Source organism: Clupea harengus, chromosome 19, assembly GCF_900700415.2.
Source record: "Clupea harengus chromosome 19, Ch_v2.0.2, whole genome shotgun sequence".
NCBI lineage: Eukaryota > Metazoa > Chordata > Actinopteri > Clupeiformes > Clupeidae > Clupea > Clupea harengus.
The window spans coordinates 7,467,401-7,487,400 of NC_045170.1; the positions used below are offsets into that span (position 1 = coordinate 7,467,401).

The 20,000-nt window shown below is 42.9% G+C and overlaps 2 protein-coding genes across 7 annotated transcripts in view; both read right to left on the reverse strand.

Moving 5' to 3' along the window:
- Positions 1 to 4,024, reverse strand: part of kat2b (K(lysine) acetyltransferase 2B) — a 14,919-nt gene extending 10,895 nt beyond the window's left edge. For 4 of the 5 annotated variants that reach the window (XM_031586078.2, XM_031586076.2, XM_031586077.2 and 1 more), the window contains exons 1-4: positions 3,201 to 3,825; positions 1,496 to 1,634; positions 657 to 802; positions 334 to 420 (exon numbers count right to left, since the gene is read on the reverse strand). In XM_031586078.2, the coding sequence (XP_031441938.1) occupies positions 334 to 420; positions 657 to 802; positions 1,496 to 1,634; positions 3,201 to 3,401 (573 nt within the window). In that variant the 5' untranslated portion in view covers positions 3,402 to 3,825. Of the gene's footprint in view, positions 1 to 333; positions 421 to 656; positions 803 to 1,495; positions 1,635 to 3,200; positions 3,826 to 3,880 lie in introns of those variants that run through there. The other variant, XM_031586075.2, reaches the window with a different exon arrangement.
- An 884-nt stretch (positions 4,025 to 4,908) lies between these two features.
- On the reverse strand, positions 4,909 to 17,597 carry rab5aa (RAB5A, member RAS oncogene family, a). Of its 2 annotated transcripts, none has more exons than XM_012832632.3 (6): positions 17,383 to 17,597; positions 15,034 to 15,271; positions 11,144 to 11,295; positions 7,846 to 7,968; positions 7,382 to 7,475; positions 4,909 to 6,902 (listed from the first exon to the last, which is right to left on the reverse strand). In XM_012832632.3, the coding sequence occupies exons 2-6, from the start codon at positions 15,197 to 15,199 to the stop codon at positions 6,787 to 6,789; spliced, it is 651 nt and encodes a 216-aa protein (XP_012688086.1). In that variant the 5' UTR covers positions 15,200 to 15,271; positions 17,383 to 17,597; the 3' UTR covers positions 4,909 to 6,786. The 2 variants fall into 2 exon arrangements, with proteins under 2 accessions (XP_012688086.1, XP_012688085.1); XM_012832631.3 differs by having other exon boundaries at positions 15,034 to 15,268; positions 17,383 to 17,591.
- Positions 17,598 to 20,000: the final 2,403 nt, after the last annotated feature.

Sequence of the window (20,000 nt, forward strand, 5' to 3'; positions counted from 1 at the left end):
GGACACATGACAGAGTGGACTTTCAGCAATGAGCCTGCAGGTCCTGAAAAGAGATGCACAACTAGTTCTGCTATACATACAGAGAACCCTCTACTCACACACTTACTCAACTTCTTAACTATTATGTGCTGTCGTGTCATGTGCACATATGTATGTGTGTATGTATGGTGTGTGTGTGTTTGCTTGTTTCTTTGTGTGTGTGTGTGTATGTATGTGTGTGTGTGTATGTATGTGTAGTGTGTGTGTGTGTATTTATGATGTGTGTGTGTGTGTGTGTTGTGTGTGTGTGTGTGTGTGTGTGGTGTGTGTGTGTGCTGATTTATTTGTGTTAACCTGTTCGATGCTGGGCTTCTCAAATGGAGGACTCTCTACAGCTTCTACTGCTGGGATTCCCATCTGCAGAATAGATTTCTTCAGGAGCTGCAAAACACACACACACACACACACACACACACACACACACACATTCATATTTACAGACACACAGCATGCACACACAACAACACAACTATTAGAAAATAAAGACATATGCACAAACACACATAAACACACTATGGTGTGTGTGTGTATGTGTGTGTGTTGTGTGTGTGTGTGTGTGTGTGTGTGTGTGTGTGTGTGTGTGCAGGCTAACTCTGCTAAGTGGAGCTGTGACTGACCTTGAAGAGGGAGAAGTAGACCTGCTTGGTGTCTGGGTCCTCCTCCTTGTGCACGCAGTTGTAGAGATACTCCACATCTAACGCCATTCCCAGCAGCCTATTCACCTCCTCCTCCGAGACATGCTCCAGATGAGTCACATGATCACCTGGACAACCACAGGGAGAACACACATCAGGATCACACACACACACACACACACACACACACACACACACAAACACACACACCATACATACACACGCACATACACAAACGCACACATTTGCACACATGAACTGCCAACTGTGACACATCCACATAAGCCTGCAATGTCATGAAGATATGCTGTAGATATGCTTGTACATATGTGTGTGAGAATGCTGAGAGAGAGGGGGGGGGGAGAGAGTGAGAGAGGGGGGGGGGAGAGAGAGGGAGAGAGAGAGAGACAGTGAGCGAGAGAGGGGGGAGAGAGAGAGGGAGAGGGAGAGAGAGAGACAGCAAGCGAGAGAGGGGGAGAGAGAGAGAGACAGCAAGCGAGAGAGGGGGAGAGAGAGAGAGAGAGAGGAGAGAGAGAGAGAGAGAGAGAGAGGAGAGAGACAGCGAGCGAGAGAGAGAGAGAGACAGCGAGCGAGAGAGGGGAGAGAGAGAGAGAGAGAGAGAGAGAGAGTAAAAGAGCTGAGGGTGTCATGTCAGGGTAACTGCTGCTGATAGTGGAGATTGGGTGTTGCCCACATTCATACCTGCATCACCACCTCCCTGGCTGTCTATGTGACATCAAGTTGGTGTGTGTGCGTGTGTGTGTGTGTGTGTGTGTGTGTGTGTGTGTGTTGTGTGTGTGTGTGTGTGTGTGTTGACTCACTGAGGGAGTGGCTACAGCTGCGACAGGGCTCCAACAGGTTGACGGCCACAGGCTGCTCGGCCCGCGGAGGCGTGGGTGGGGGGGGAGTGGGGGGAGGGTTCTGGCTCTTCCACCCATTACATTTGCATGCTCCCTCAGCCTGCGCGCACACACACACACACACACACACACACACACACACACACACACACACACACACACACACACACACACACACACACACACACACACACACACACACACACAAAGACATGTTAGTCAGTAGAGTGACCACTTACCTTGTAAACCACCAGGCCAGGCCTTTAACTGGGCGTAATTATATGCCCAGTTGAAGCTGTCACAGGCGTAATTATAACACCTTAGATGCACCTGGTTAAAGACATCAGTAAATATGTTAGATGTTTGACTTTAAAGGTACAGTTCATGAATGTAATCCAATACACTTTTTAGTCCAATTCAGCGAGTTGCTCCTTATCAGAATCAGAATCAGAATAGTATTTATTGCCAAGTAGGTTTACACCTACCTGGAATTTGTTCTGGTGTATAGGTGCATACAGTGAACATAAAAACATACAAACACAATAAGTACTACACATAACATAAAAACATACAAACACACTAGGTACTACATGGCCCTCTAGCTGTCCATTGAGTGTGTGCGCTCAAAAACAAACAACAAACTCTGGTGTTCCTACACAGTCCTTGCTCTGTAGATGGGAAACAAATGGAGTGACTCACTCCGAGCCATACACAATTGCAGCCAATGAACACCCTGCTTCAGGAGCATGAAAGGGCGTGGGTGTAATCAGATTGGCTGTTGAGCACAAATATCAACAAGCTTTAGCCTGAATTGCGGACTACATCTTTAAGTATACTTTCCCCCCTTATTTCCTCTATAGCTACACTCAACCATTTCGTAAGTTCAGTCAAAACTTTGTCAAATGGCAAAGCAGAAAACTGCAACGACTGTTAAAAGATAAAGCTATTTTAACAGGTTTACCATTTTTAAAATATAGATAAACTGCTTTGAACATGTCAATGCCAGACTCTGCTGTCTCAGTTAGGAGTATGTCGCTGGCCTCCAATGATCAACAACATCGCTGTGCGGCGTGCTCGCCCCGGGAGCGCGCACGGGGGAGCAGCAGCAAGGCCCGCCCCCCAGCAGCTGTCACCCTGTCATAACAAAGACGCTGTTCTGGGCTCGCGGAGCTATGGACTCGACAAACATAATCTCACGTTTCACAACAAACCCCATACGTCAAAACACACACACTCAAACACACACACACTCTCACTTGTCGCCCCGTGTCTGGCATGACTGTCGCCTTCAGCTCAATGTCCTGTTGCTGGTATGGGCTACACACTCAAGCCAAGATATTCAAAACACTGGATTTGACAACCCGCCAAGTATGTGTGTTTACGTCTTCTCTAGAATACGCAGCTGCAAAGTTTCCTTTGCACATCGTCTAAATATCCCAGTTTCAGCAGTAAAATGCCTCGTTGTTCGCTGTTGAACTTTCAGCATTGTAAAATTAGGCAATATAAAAATGCGGGAAATAAAAACACCAGCTATGGCCCCTTATGCTGCGCTTGCAAAATGAAGCGCTTGTCAGCAGCGCACAAGACACACAAACCAAAACTAACTCATGAGCTAACGCCATAAGACACGGAAAGGTTGGACGGGGAGACAGGTAGGTACGGGTACCTTGCAGGAAGAATACACTCCTAGTTTCTCTAGTTTCTTCGGTCGCGGAGAGGAGCGGAGCTGCGCCTTCTTGACGGCGATACGTGCAGATCCGACCGCCGAGCCCGAACACTCCGTTCCCCCGGCTCCAGGCGCTGCCGGGGCCGAACCCGAGGCTCCGACTGCCGGGGAACCCTGCGGGACCCCTGCGCTTTCCGACATCCCGGAGAGCCAGCCCGAACAGGACCCGCGAGCCGAATCTTCGACGCTCTCGGACACACACCCGTTTTTCCACTTCTCAACAGCAGGATTCAGACATGGCGTTCATCCCTTTTTTTTCTTTCATTTGACATTGTAAGTCCGTCTCTCCTCCGCTAGGGGACACAACAGAATATTCCACTATGAATCGGTAGGGCCAAAAAAATGCTCTCATTCGTTAACAAAATTTCAAGGTCAAACCGGTTCCTGCAGAGAGAGGGAGTAAGGCACGGGCACTTAGTACCTCCGGTAGATAGACGGGCGCTTGAGAAACACACTATTATCCTATTTGCATGAAATGGGTTTGTTGCATTATCAGCCAACGTCGCTGATTTGCAAGACAGCTATGTATATGTTTGTTGCGAGTGGGAGGAGACATGGTCAATACGATTTCATAATTGAGTAATAGGCCTACACGCAAGCCTCTCGTGGAACAGGCCTACCTCTTATTGCGTTATGTAGGAGAACGCAAAGATTTTGCTGGTTTGCTGTGTCAAGTAGGGCCGTTGGCTACCTCGGTGAAAAATATAACGTTCTGTTGATCTTGACCATAATTGCGTCATCCTCACGTATTGTGTGCGTGCAGCAGATGGAAACGGCCCTGTGCTCTGCAACTGCCCCTCAGAGGTCAGGTGACTGCTCATCACATCTATATCACACCTGTCCAGCAACGGTTCTTCCTCTGCCTCAGCGACTCTGAGTTGGAGCGGCATTGCTGGAAATTGTGGGCGAGAAAACTGTCACCTCTCACAACTCTCAGCCGCCCTATCCCCATGGATAAAAAGTACCTTGAAAGAGTCACTGCACCCTTAAATGCGTGTTTTTTTTTTTTAAAACGTGTAAACGAAATGACTGTACTGTGATGAAACATACATGCTGGTGTTAATATTGATACAATTAGCATTTTTATTTAAAAAAATCAGCATGTTATGGGTTGAAAATTGCTCAAGACGCCATATACTGTTAAACATCTAATCCTTGCAAGGCCGATGCTGACGTAGAGTACTCCCCCCCCCACCCGCCCCTGCCTATACCAGTTTGTTACAAAAGCACATCATTAATGACAGTCCTGATATAATAACATTAGTTTAGGAAGAGATCACAGTATAAAAGGGACCAAAGGTCTCCACAGAGTTTTCTGAGACTGATGGACTTTAATCTATTACAAAGACTTTGTCAGTGTTACTCCATCCCAAGTTAGACAAGAATGCCCCCGGACAGCACTTACAGGGAAGGGACAGGAAAACTGCATGTATGTGTAATGAACAGAGGAATCAGGTCTCTTTTCATCCTCTCCACTGAGTCACTTGTTTGGACCCGTCTCTGGGCCAAATCTGTGCCATGTCTGAACCGTATCTAGGCCTAATGTGTGCCAGGTCTAAACCATAACTGGGTCATCTAACCCATCAGTCAAACCGCATTGCCCACTGCACAGCCACTCACCCAGTAAGTCAACAGGATGCTTTAGGTATCCTTGTGTTTATTCATGTTTTTATTTGGTAAATGGATAGTACTGTAAAATGGTCGCATTTAGATTTTTTTATTTATTTTTTTACCCGGCTACATTCAGCACTCACTGCAAATAAACATGTAGAACACACAGCAAATGTAGAACGCTCTCGAGGACACAGAACACGTGGAACCCTGTGTGTGAGGTTCTGCGGGTGTGTGTGGTCAGCGCAGCTCTCCCTCTCCTCCTGCTCACCCAAACCTTTATCCATCATGTGACTGAAAGCTAGCCATTCAGGTGGGGCCTCTGGTCCAGTGCCTTCCGTCTGATTGGTTGGGGCGTCTGATTGATGGAGGGAGGGAGGGGCTTTGTGGTGTTGGGGCAGCACTGATAGGATAAGTGCAGGGCGGGGGGCGTGGCGACAGGGGGAACCTGTTAGGACTTCTGCAGCCTTCAGCCGGACAGAGACTAAAGAAATGCAAGTCTGTTTTTTTGTTTTCCATTTGTTAATAACACTACATACATTTATAAAGACCACCAAAGATTATAATTTAACCATTTCTGTGAAAAATAAACAAAACAAAAACAAGAGCTCATATGTCCAACCCATATCAAAGCAGGTTACTGGTTACTGTACAGTTTTTTTTTTTATCGTTACCAAGACAACTCCCTAGCAAGCATTAGTTGTGTAAATATGAAATGAAAAGTCGACTACATTGCATCACCCTATGTACAGTAAATTATTTATATATTTCTCTATGTCACACGGTCATCAGACACAGAATCATAAGCATACTTAGTGCAAGGCATGAGAAGACAGCTGTCGGAATTACAGACCAGATGGGGGGGAGTGTGTGTGTGTGTGTGTGTACGCATGAGCAGATTATGGAAAGGGAATGAAGGAAAAGCGAGAAAACGAATTCTACTTTTGTCTAAATGTGAATATGCGTGTACCCTACTGACTAAGGGTGACGTATAAACTGTGCCTATGTGAATCAGTTCATCTCTGTGCTGTTCTCTATGAGGATATCCGGTCACCAAAACCAATCGCACCTCTGTGTACACAAACACCTTCTCTCACCCACGCCTTGGGGTCCTCTCTCTCTCTCTCGCTCTCTCCCGCAAACACACACACACACACACACACACACACACAGACAGACAGACAGACAGACACTCACACATGTGGCCTGCAGATAACAGTGGTTTAGTACTCTGCTTGTGGCCTTGAGATCAGCAATAACTGCCTATGAACAACTGCACAGTATCAGCAGGTCTGCAAGAAGAAGACAGTGTTTATGCTGCTGTGTGTTTGCAGGTGAATGTGTGTTTGTGTTTGTGTGTGTTTGTGTGTGTTGTGTGTGTGTGTGTAACTAAACTCCTGTTTATAGCTTCATGGAACAGCACAAATTCTTGTGCTGTGTTTGTGTTGTTTTTGTTAGGCCTTGTAGTGATGCATGCATTCATAATTCTGCTAAGTACATTTAAAACAACATGAGAAGAAATAAAAAAAGACAAAAAGCAAAAATCAAATAAAAAACCGAGTCAGAAAAAGAAGACTTCATTAGAAATATTTCTCTAGTCTTTAGCTGTGCCAGAGGGGCGGGGCATAGGAAGCCACACCTCTTGTTTCCAGGGTTACACACAGATTTGGGGGAGGGAATTAGTGACAGCTGAGTTAGAGGCGCTCCACTAGACCAGACCGTTTGGTGGCGGTGCTTGTAATTAGTCACTTCCTGTTTGAAGGGCGGGGCTTTGTGTTAGCAACTGCAGAGAAGAGACGAGACGGAAGGGGGTGGAGCTTAGCTTTTTGTGTTACTGCAGATCAAAATAGTTTTGAGAGGGAAGGGACGTCTCAAGAGTGACTGACGAATCACAGCGCTGGAGCAGGGCGTTGCCTTAGTTACTGCAACAGGGGGCCTTGGTGGGCGTGGCAGTCTCCGTCAGGTCCACCCCCCGACTCCGCCCACTGTTAGGACCAGCTGCTTGAGGCTCGCTCTTGGGCAACCTTTTCGCTAAGAGAGATAAAGAGTGTGAGTGTGTGTGTGTGTGTGAGTGTGTGTGTGTGTGACGAAATTGAATGAACTTCTTCAATTTCATTAATCTCCAGATCAGGAAGCAGGAAATGTTGCTAATCATTTAAGAGATATGGTTTCAAAGGTACAAACTAGTATGGATGTAGCAAAAATGTATGAGTAAAATAAAATACATTCCTACACAAATACAACTCTCTGCACCTGATCCCATGACCCAGAGGCACTTACACATCAACATGCATTAGCAAACGATCAGAAATACACACCTACTGCCATGGAAATGATTAGAAATACAAACCTATTGCCATGGAAATGATCAGAAACACAAACCTATTGCCATGGAAATGATCAGAAACACAAACCTATTGCCATGGAAATGATCAGAAACACAAACCTATTGCCATGGAAATGATTAGAAATACAAACCTATTGCCATGGAAATGATCAGAAATACAAACCTATTGCCATAAAAATTTCGTTGACGTTCATGGATGTCTTTGCTGATGTCTCCATGAAGAGTAGACTATTATCATCTGCATAGGACTGAGCATCCTGCCACAACACAACACAGAGCCTATTAGAGGAACCTCCACAGTAAAGCCATTATACATACACTACGACGCTTTATAACCTTAACTTTGATTAGTTAAAAAACCATTATACATACACTATCACACTTTATAACCTTAACTTTGATTAGTTAAAAACCATTATACATACACCATACATACTTTATAACCTTAACTTTGATTAGTTAAAAAAAAACTCCTCTGTAAAGCCATTATACATACACTATGACACTTTATAACCCGGAACTTTGTTTTGTTGTGTTGTGCATGACCACACACGGATAGACACTCACACACACATATGCAAAGGCCTATACGTAAGCTTGCACACACACGCACACGCACACACAGACCTGGAAGTCGACAGCTCTCTTGTTGGCGAGGTCAGCCTTGTTGCCGGACAGGGCGATGACTATGTTAGGACTGGCCTGTCTCTGAAGCTCCTTCACCCAGTTCTTCGCTCGAGCAAAAGACTCCTGGGGACACGAGGAGACACACACACACACACACACACACACACACACACACACACACACACACACACACACACACACACACACACACACACACACACACACACACACACACACACACACACACACACACACACACACACACACACACACACAGACAGACAGACAGACAGACAGACAGACAGACAGAGAGTTGCAAGTAGAATTAGAGTGGGGTTTCATCCAAAGCGACTTACAGTACAGATATACATTTTCATTACAATATGACCATGACCCATGACCTTGGTGTTGCCAGCACTATGCTCTACAAGTTGAGCTAAAGGAGGGACAAACCGCTTAACATGGCAGCATGTGACCACATCCACACCAGAGCAAGGCCAGATAGGACTTATCTTAGGAAGCTGGCACAGGAACCCACACTAGACAGAGACTTACCATGCTATCTGTGCTAATGCTAATGCTATCTGTGTAAGCCTCAAAATGCATGCAAGCGAAGTGAGCAAAGCGAAGTTCTGTGTTCCTCTCATTTTCTACTGGAGGCAGGCGTCGGGGGCGTAGATGAGCGAATTGGACGAAGTGAGTGAAAAGAGTTGAGAAAACTTCAATCCTACGCAAATGAGGAGCGAATTTTGCAGGCAGCAGCCAATTGTTTGTTTGTCGTCTTTGACGGTTTGAAAATTGTGGGACTATATGCGTCGTTCGGTCGTTTAATTTGCTAAAAAGAACAGCTTAGAGGGCCTTGTAGGGCTGTTGTTCCTGGTACGTTAGATATTTAATCCGGAAATACTATTCTGATGTAAAGACAAGCGACTGGATAGCCTACTAGCTGGCTAGCTCAGTCTGTTATACCATTTCCACACAGCACAGCACACCCACACAGCGAAGCAAGCCTTTCACTCCGCTTCCATGTATTTTCAGCATTAGAGTGTACCTCATTATACCTCATGGGTGGTAGCTGTAGATGGCAATAGATACCTGTAATGTTTACTTATGTAAACTTACAAACCAGCCTTTTCCAAGCTAACTAATGTTTAGCCGACATGTTTAACTATCAGTTCCGTGACCCAGTAACCACAAGCCAGGAACGGCCCATAAGCTAGACACCCTTGTGACAAGGGTTGGTTTGTTTGTGTGTGTGTGTGTGTGTGTGTGTGTGTGTGTGTGTGTGTGTGTTTTTGTGTGCAAGGGTTTATGTCTCTCCTGTGTCCCAAACAACAGTATTTGTGAGAATGTGTCTGACACGGACAATCTCCTGTTATGTGCTCTAGGTGCAAAGGGGGACCTGATTCCCCATATGTGCAAACGGCTTGTGTGTGTGTGTGTGTGTGTGTGTGTGTGTGTAACTTTCAAGTGAAAGCATCTTCTAAAACTGTTGGTTTTGATTGTCTCTCTCTTGTGTCGTCCAAGTGACTGTATGGTAAGACGAATAGAGTATTTCCTGTAGGTGACATGGACAATCTCCTGTTGTGTGCTCTAGGGGTGAAAGGGCAAATCGTTGTACGTTGTGCGGACCTGATTCTCTGGACATTGTACAGAGTTCATATGAGAAAACGGCTTAAGTGTCGTAGTTGATATCATGAAACACAAATCATGAAACAAGAGTTGAATACAATGTTTTAATAAAACAATAATATAAACTAATAATTTATAATAAATATAATAATTAATACTTTAATAATACATTATTTAAACTAAAAGGATGTTTTTTGTGTGTGCCATTACGTCTCACTTCCATGCAAAAAAATAATAACTGAAGCGTAAAAAAACACTGTCATCTCATTTCTACGGACGTAATACACGCTTTAAACGCTGACGATCTAAATGGTTGCACTGAATCCAATAAAACTCTATCTATAACAAAAGACGTAAAAAACACAAAAAAGCCTGACAAACGGTTCTGGTGTAAATTTGCATTTACTCGTCTGTGTGTGTGTGTGTGTGTGTGTGTGTGTGTGTGTGTGTGTGTGTGTGTGTGTGTGTGGACTATTACTACTGACAGAGTTTGGCAGGTGTGATTATTCTAAATGTTATTTCCCCATACAGTAAATTGCTCTGACACAGAAGTACATCAAGGACTACAAAGTGATGACACATCCTCTGAGGTGTATATGTTTTACAACAGTTAGATCCAGTCAAGCAATGTATTAACTTCTGATTGGACAAGAGGCATTCTATGAGCGGAGATATCCTGGAACAATCTGACTCAGACTCTTCATCACTCCACGTTTTATATAAATGCAACCGTTGAATTGTACAATGTCTACATTCATTCAAAGCGAGAGAGCAAAAAGTGATTTTATAATGCTAAATTTGACATATGGAGTAGGGGAAATGTACAAATGAACATGTATTGTGAAGACATGTGCCTTTCTGACTTAACTAAGCTTCAGAGTGACAGTATTCACTGCTTATCAACGCTTGACGCCCAAATACTAAAAAAAAATGTTTGGGCAGAGAATGAATAGACAAAATCAAAATAATCAAAAGAGATAAATAAAAGTGCCAATCTGGTGTCTTCAAACTCAATTAGTCAGTAATACATCTGTTGTGTAATATGCCGCTCGTGTTTGTGGGGTTGGTAAAAGATATCCCTCACACTCTGCGGCCTACAGCTTAACCACAGCCGTGGGGGGTACCTTTGACCAACCCAACTCTCACTCGTGTCATACTGCCTAAGTAATCTAAGACAAGGATGGCAAGAACAACAAATCAAAATGAAATTGCATTGCCTAAAGACTACCACTCACACACCCCTTCCTAAGAAAACACAACACAGGAACAGGATGGGACGGGACTCACTCTTCCGGGATTGGGACGGGACAGGAATCTTTTTATATCCATCATGGCAGTGGGACGGGACAGGAGTATTATTGTGGGAGTGGGACGGGACAGGAGTATTATTGTGGGAGTGGGATCGGACAGAAGTGAAAATCCACTCCTGTGTCACCCTCTAGTGTGAGTGAGAGTGTGTGTACACATGTCCATGTGCGGGTATGTGTGTGTGTGTGTGTGTGTGTGTGTGTGTGTGTGTGTACGGTGTGTATGTGTGTGTGTGTGTGTGTGTGTGTGTGTGTGGTGTCGCAGCACTGGTAATGGCAATTGCAGTCTGACTGTTAGGCCACACCCCAGTCTGTGTGTGTGTGTGTGTGTGTGTGTGTGTGTGTGTGTGTGTGTGTACCTCGTTGGTGATGTCGTAGACTACAATGGCAGCCTGCGCTCCTCTGTAGTACATGGGTGCCAGGCTGTGGTATCTCTCCTGTCCTGCCGTGTCCCAGATCTCAAACTTCACCGTTGTGTCATCCAGACACACCGTTTGGGTCAGGAAAGCAGCTGAGGAACACACACACACACACACACACACACACACACACACACACACACAAAGGGGCAGACACACACACACACACACAAAGGGGCAGACAGGCAGACACACACACACACACACACAGACACACACAACCAAGCAAAGAGGCAATTAGACAGCTTGCAAACTGAGTAAGAGATGTTTCAGTTCCATTTCTGTATTACAAATCAAATTCCCAAATTATAACTGATATATTGATTATACAATCACTAAGGTTGGGCTAATCAACCTATAGTCACATCATTAATAAACCGATCAATACCATGCACAACGGACTGAGGTCAGTCCTCAAGGGTATGGAGCATTGTATGCGTTATAGATTGGACACAGCATAGGGGGAGTGTGTGTGTGTCTATGTGCGTGTTTGTGTCTGTGTGTGTTTCCATCTCTGTACATTTCCTTCACTGTCCCAAAGGAGAACCTGGCTTAAAAACACAGTCAACAGACCTCATACACACACGCTATACAGGAACTCAGTAGCCAGTAGGACTAGGTATTGGTACAGATGCCCAGATTTTATTCGATTATTCAAATTCACAAGCTTATGAATCAATTTGATTCAATTACATCCAGATTCGATATCAATAGGATTTATATATGAAATACTACATATCATCTTTCCGTGTTAGCTCTAAAAGGGAACACAAATGCAGAGTCACTGAAAACAAATCATGGAAACCACTGAAGAGGGCCAAACTTTTGTCTACTAAATTCTTTTTTTTGGAGACACACATGGGTATAGTTGCTTTAACAGTGGAAAGATGGATGTAACAACAGGTTTTCCTCAATGCCTTCGCAGTTAAACAAGAGAGTCCAATCTAATGAGGAGCACTGGTAATACTTGGATTGCCTTTAATACGACAGTTAGGCTATGTTTAACCATTGCGGAAATGAATCTAGAAAAAGGGAAAGAAATTAGCCTACATTTTTTGCCCATAAATTTTACAGATCAATGTCAAATCGGACACATTTATAAAAATAAAAGATTCATCAATAAAATCAACTCAATCGCAAATTTTAGCGTTCACTTATAGCCCCTGGCTATAAAAGGTGGAGTTTTACCTGCACTGCACTCTACCTTTGAAAGTCTAACCATGCGGTGTGATGAAGTAAACCTAAAACACAGAATTCAACATTTTGTCCAGATGGCAAAGTGAAGGACTCCACCATTCTGCTTTTAGACGACCTGAAACATACCACATGAATATACCGCATGACTCAGTCAAAAAAACATATATTCTGCCTATATTCTGGCTTTAAGAGAGTGTATTTGTGCATACATGTGCATAAATATACATATATAAATGTTTTGAATGTGCTCTATAAATAAAGTTGACTTTACATGACTTAGAATGAGTTCTTCATATCCACATAGGGAGTGGGACTTCATCTACAGAGTCCGCCAAGTGTACATAGAAGTGTATGTGTGTGTGTATATATATATATACATTGCCTTAGACACAGGTATGTCATTAAGAGAAGTCTGGACAACACCCATAATCTAGCTTCGCATCATGATTCATTTACTTCCTGCTTTTCACCAAAAAGAGGGCTTTTTGAAGAAAGATGGTGTTATTTTCAGGGAAGACCTAGCGCATGGACAGGTGAATGTCAGTAACGAATGAAATGAATTAAGGTTAGTAATGTTAATACCAACTACAACATTACATAAACCTGCTCCTTTATCTACTAACACACTTCTTTCGTCATTTTCAGTAGTATGCTCAACTTACAATCAATAATGGTACCTAGTTATCAACAAAGTCATGAACAGGTAATTTACCAAACATTAGCCAAAAAGGTCTATAATCAATAAAAGCCATTTCATAGGGCCTACAATCTCCATAAGCAGACAACAAAGGAGGACAAACAAATCACATTGCAGTGCAAGGGTGGTGGCTGGTCCATCAGCGGACGCTCTGTGGAGAATACTTCACTGGGAACAGGCAGAGACACTATAGCGGAGGACACAAATCATGGAGGGAAGAATGAATGGGGGAGTCTGTAACGCGAAAAATGGTGGGTGAGTAGCTGAAGGTCCTGCCCTGTTTCATAAAGAGCCGATCAGATTGTTGGAAAAGGATTAACTGACGTTTCGCCTCACCTGAACGTTCTGTTTATTTCCACCATTACAATGGCAATAGCCGTGCACCTAAATCTGGTGCTCAGAAAGCAAATCAACTCGAAAGCCTTATTTTAGCAACTATTGAAACAATGGTTATTGCGTTAATGGCAGATTTAAACAGTGATTCCAGTGATGCGAGTTTCTCCCCATTAATATAGATAGGAGCCTGATCTTTCCCATTCATTTAGATAGGAGCCTGATCTCTCCCATTAATTTAGATAGGAGCCTGATCTCTCCCATTAATATAGATAGGAGCCTGATCTTTCCCATTCATTTAGATAGGAGCCTGATCTCTCCCATTCATTTAGATAGGAGCCTGATCTCTCCCATTCATTTAGATGGGAGCCTGATCTCTCCCATTCATTTAGATAGGAGCCTGATCTTTCCCATTCATTTAGATAGGAGCCTGATCTTTCCCATTCATTTAGATAGGAGCCTGATCTCTCCCATTAATTTAGATAGGAGCCTGATCTCTCCCATTCATTTAGATAGGAGCCTGATCTCTCCCATTAATTTAGATAGGAGCCTGATCTTGTTTGCCCGAAATAGCTGCCTAGAGGCGTTGCCAAGAAGGCTGCCGCTCTGGGACTGGAACAGGTGATTCATAAGGTTATATCTCCACAACTCCGTAGCAGCATGGGGTATGAAGTACATGCACAAATACATGAATGCGTGTAAAATATAATTTACACCAACTGAATTTGGTTATCTCTGACTAAATGTGTAATATAATTAGTGCGGTCAATCGATTTTAACTGTGGCACAATTTGTCGGTAGTTAGAACGTTGTGTGCAGCCCGTTGGGTTGTGTCAGGTATATGTTGGATGCCCCCCAGACCATTACATACGCACTAAGAGAAATGATAACAAAACCCAGGCAGCTACGTTATTTGTGATAATGAATGGCAAAAATGATGGCATTCATTTTAACAGCACTAAATATAATACAAGCAGTTATGAAATACGTGTTGTTTTCGAAATGCCACATTGTAATCTCCATTCAAAAACAAATGTTGCCTAGCATTTATTTTTGCATGCAAGCATCCATGGCTTTTTGGGTGTGTAAATATGTGTTTCTGTACAAACATTCGGTTTTAGATGTACATCTATTCATATGGTCGTTTGCATGCTGCCAGTGTGTATGCATGTACTATCAGTATACACACTTGGATACATGCATGCTTGTTTGTTTGGATGTGCATATGCACTGCACACACGTTTGGGAATATGTGTTACATATGTTATTCATTCACATTGTGCATTATGTCCAAGTGTGTGTTTGCATACATAACTGGGTCTGTGTAAGCGTGGATCCATTCACATTATGCATTATGTCCAAGGTGGTGTGTGTGCATTCCATATGCTGGAGTTTGTGATTGAAAAACAATTTTGGTGTTTGAGTGTATGTTGTGATTGTGTGTGTGTGCGTGTGTATGTGATTGTGATCGTGTGTGTATGTGATTGTGATAGTGTGTGTGTGATCGTGTGTGTATGTGATTGTGATTGTGTGATTGTGAGTGTGTGTGTGTGTGTGTGTGCACGCATGAGTGTGTTTACGTTGGGCTCCCTTGGAGACTAACCTCCTATTGTGCTCTCCTGGAACTCGTGGAACTGGCCCTTGACGAAGCGCAGGACCAGACTGGACTTGCCCACGGCAGACTCCCCCAGAAGCACCAGCTTGAACTGGCAGATCTTGTTGCCGGCGTTGGGCCCGTTGGGGCGTGTCGCTCCTCCCCGGTTGGCCATGACCTGTGTCAATCACCCCACTCCGTGTCACTCACTCACACACACGCTGCACTGTCCCGTTGTTGCCGGCTGCTGGGACCAAACACACACACACAAACAAACAATTCCACAATGATTAAATTCCACAATGATTAAACAATTCCACAATGATTAAACAACCATTCCACCTGAAGAGGAATTTTTGTTTCAGTTCTCAAAAGCAGGCTTTATTAAGTAGTTCATACAATCGCACCTGCATCAGAAGGGATGATGCTGAGGTACTTATGGTCTGAGTCACAAAAAACAGAGCTAAAGTAGGTTTGACTTGATGGGAAAGGATGTAGAACTACAGCAAGAATCTACTGACACACCATGAAAACTGAAATAAATACTACACGTCATCAACACAACATCAACAACACTGAAGGAGCGGAACAAGTGAGAATTCGAGACGCTTTCTGTCTGGCTCAAACTGCCAGGCAGTCAGCCCACTGCATTTAAACAGGGGAGGTTGGGCCACTGACATACATCAGAGACAACGGAGATTACGGGCCGGATGCCAATCAGAATGTCAGTGGAGTTGTCAAAATAAACATCAAAACATCAAGGGGGCACCTAAGGGTAATGGCACTTTAACAAAAACATCCCAGGAGTTCACATTAGTTCAGCTTAAGAAAGACGATAGCGCCTAACTTCGCAACAGAGAAAAACAAATGCACCAATGTTAGCAACCTAATATGTGTCATGAGACATCGCTAAAGCCGTGCACCAATATCCGTGTTTACACCAGAATCGAAGTGGACTAACCCCTCCTGCTAGATATATGCTACATGTCTCTGGGTACAAGAGCTTCACATGTTTAACATTATATGGGCATTGATGTACCTGACTAGCTAACGAAAACATACAAATACCAAACATCATATAGGCTACTACCCTTTGCCAGGTCCAGCCATCTAGTGTGATATTTTGTCAATTATCTGTACCCATAATTTAAGGTCGAAAGCTAGGCAGTACTAATGTATGTCGCCCATCACAAACAGCATACATCCCTTTGAAAAACAAAACGTAATACATAACAACCACAACCAACAGCAAACAACTACATAGTTATAAACTATCCCTTGCGCTGTGCAGTTTAATGATACCAAGTAACCTCGGGTTGTTTTCAACGGACATATTCCGAGGCTTCAAATCGTTGATAGCTGTCGTTACCTGAACACAGCGTGACAGAGGCAAAACATACCTATGAAATTGTTGAGGTGTTGGCTAGCTGACGTTAACCGCCGCCAGAATGCAACAGATGCAGGGATATATTTAAATCAACAGGCAGATAATGTATTTATAATATTTACAGCCCAGCTATCCAAGCACATCCGACCGCAAAACGACAATTGTCAATAGCTTACTTGTTGTCAGTCAGCTTGTGGGCTAGCTGTGACAAACAAGCTGGTTGTTGAACTTGCTAGCAAGGCAGCTATCAAATTAACGTTAGCAATTTATCGACCAGATACATTGTGAGAGACTCGAGGCTCCCGGGGCATCCGCCAATTGTAGGCACCACTCCTAATCAAGTAGCTACATCATTCCCAAGCCATCACCCGTTCCACAAATTCCGCATCTGATTTTGTTTTCGTAGCTAAAATTCTTAAGAAGGCCGCCATTTTTAAACACACACAGGAGTAGATAAGGGTTAGCTTATTTGCTTGCTTGTTTACCTCAAAATGCCACCGTGGCAGGATAAGCCCAAAAGCTAACAGTTTGACAACAAGTCATACATTGATGACAGCTGATTCTCATGCTGCTGAGTTGCTAAGGTAGTAGCATTAAACTGCGACAGTGGCTTCAAGCTCACAGGCAGCATAGTTAACTAGCTAGCTTAGCATGTTTACTAGCTAGCTAGCTAACAAGTAAATATGCCATTTAACCTATATTGCTAGGTGGCAAAGCACTGGGCAGCACAATTGTATCTGTTACAAGACATGAACTGCGTAAATAACTACAGCTAAACAGTCAGAGTACAGTCACAACACAATCAGCTGTCAAAACAAATACAGGATGTTACCGAATTCAACCCAGGGCCTGTTTCATTATTGTCATCTTGTGATGCTAACTAGCCACCTATCTAGCTACCTAGCGTAGCTATGCCTAGCAAGAACGCAGCTACTGTTACAGAACTTCCCCGAACAGATCATTCGTTTTACCTAGGAGTCAGCTGATGATTTTCACTATACTGTTCTCCAACGATATGGTCCGTGAATGATCGTCAACTGTTCAATTTCTTAGTGCTGGACCGTGAAATTATCTCAACAACCCCGATCACGTCTCCTCCTTTCTTTTCTTCGCAACTTCCTCTTCAGAACCAAAACACCATAGAGATTAGGGCCTATGCAAAACACAAACAGTGACTTCCGCCCCTTTGCCACGTCAGAGACGCACAGTCTCTCTGTGGGACCAAGCACTGTACTCCTGCATACAGTCTACTCTGTAGGCCTGTGCCGTCCCAATACAGCAAATTAATGAATTTGCACATGAATTTGTACATAAAGAAATATGTTATTACAGTGAAAATAAGTCATAACATTATTTGACATGCATTTACCCAAATACACACCTTAAATGTATTGTATTGACAACATTATTCTGTAGACCTATGCCATCCTGTAAAATCCTGCAAAATGTGATCTCTTCACAGTATTTATATAATCCACAACTTCAGTTTCTATGATCCACACAACAATGCTATATTGCATGTGCATGAAAAAAAAAAAAAAAACCATAAGATTAAGAAACCACAACCATGTTTACAATCAACACATATTCGATTCTGCTCATCCAAACCTTAATTTCTATCATGCCATTTATATTTGATTTGATACCACCACATGTTTTTTTTGTTAGAAAGGCATCCAGGAGAGACAAAAAATATCTGAATGCTGTTTCCAATCCTGGCATTTATTTACCATCATATCTGCACAGGGTTTCTAGCCTATTAGCAGCAGCTGTGGTTGACAAAGTGATCAGTTACAATTAAAATTGGGATTTACACATAATAGTGATTTAGAACTAAATTTGAAATGTCAGTGAGCCATGCAAGACAACAACATATTTTACTTTTACAACTCTCAAGGCTGAATATTATTTTGAATGTCAAAAAAAAAGATATTTATGATAATGTGTGAATCAGAATTCTTTCGTGAACTAGTTTAATTAGGAAAATGTAAAGAGATATAAGTTAATTGAGAAATCCCACAACACAGCTAACCTCAGGCAGCATTTCCACACACAGTTCGTTGTTGAATGAGGGTACATATTTTAGACAACAATTGAATAGGCTGGAATCCTGGAAGAGTTACTTTATAGTATTTCCAAGTGAAGTAATATTAAAACCAACACAATGGTTATGACCTATTATCAAGTGAGACAAATCTGTTTAACTCAAACCATACAGCACATATGTTGACTGTGAAATGTAGAAATTAGTGTTGGGAATTTTCTTGGTCTCTAATTTAAAGTAAAACAACTCCATTAAATAAAAACAAACCAGTTGAGCCAAGCGTTGAGTCTGTGAGGTTTACTGATCCAGAGCAGTGTACAAGAAACTGAGTTGGTTCATGAAACAACTGAAGTATAAGTACGCAGCAGTCTATTTTTAAACATTTTCTCTCCCATCTTCAGCCATTTTTAAAGCCACCCATAATTACCTGTGGAAGTGTAGTTATATCCCATGCCTTGTAAAGGTCCTTAAACTTGTGTTCTGCATCCCACGCCAGGCCTGGGGTGGCTCTTTGTAATGAAGACCAGGCAGGAGAGTCCCACCAGGCTTGCAATACTCCAGTATACTAATAGTATAGTAATAGTAATAGTATACTAAACTAGTAATAGTATACTAATTCTATCTCCCATACTGTGCCATCATCTTTTCTGTCCACGGGCCAACACTGTAACAAAAGATGGTCTGATGATCAAATCTGGACTTCTCCTCCCAAATCTCTGCCCCAAATAGTTGCTATTCAGCTAAACTGTTAGCTGCTATATTTCAGGTCCTGCCTACTGTCTATCACTCAGGTGTATATGCTCTGCAAGAAGGTCATGATGGGGCCAAAGGTTAAAGGTCAGGTGGAGGGAGGCAATCTAAGTACACTGAGTGACATGAGTTTTATATATTATATATCGTGAAAGGATATATATATATTATAAGAGTACCAGTAAAGTGATATTTGAAAGTTACAATAATATAAAAGGTCTTGGCACCAAACAAGCCTAAACAATTACTATGACATCCTCATATTGTAACCGACCCTGATCAAATGAATAGGCTGCAGCACTTTCTAGAGCCCAATATGAACCTGCATGTTCGATGCATGTCAGCAGAGGGCGCTCTAACCTCGGAGAATGCGACATACAGCAGAATCAGAAAGGCATTTTTGGTTGTCTCCTAAACTCACACTAGCATGTTTCACATCCAGGTTTCATGTTTTAAACTTACAAACATTTTGAACTAATAGTTCTTTTTGCTGAACATTTTTGTGTAGGTTCTTCGTTGGGATGTGATGCATTTGAAAATGAATGCGGGTGTGTTACTAAGCAATTATTTCCCTTTTTCAAACTATACCCCTCAGAGTTAGCCTAAATACAAATTTAAGCTTTTGCCTCTTCACTGAAACGGGATAAGAGTGGCATTTAGAAAATGACTGTGTATTTCCCAGAAGACTTTGCCCAGGATATGGCTATAGCCTGTAGGTGGAGGATACGTATTTCCTATGGGATCCGTATTGAAACCGGAAGTTGGAACTTTACTCCGGTCTCTGGTTGGATAAAA

Bases quoted from the DNA above. Each gene is read 5' to 3' on its own strand.
- rab5aa (XM_012832632.3), bottom strand. From the start codon at position 15,199: ATGGCCAACCGGGGAGGAGCGACACGCCCCAACGGGCCCAACGCCGGC. The intron at 7,476-7,845 runs GTCTGTGTGTGC...GTGTTGTGGCAG, and splicing joins AGAGAGCTGTCGACTTCCAG to GATGCTCAGTCCTATGCAGA. The intron at 6,903-7,381 runs GTTTGTATTTCT...TATCTCTCTTAG, and splicing joins CGAAATTTTTATGGCAATAG to CGAAAAGGTTGCCCAAGAGC.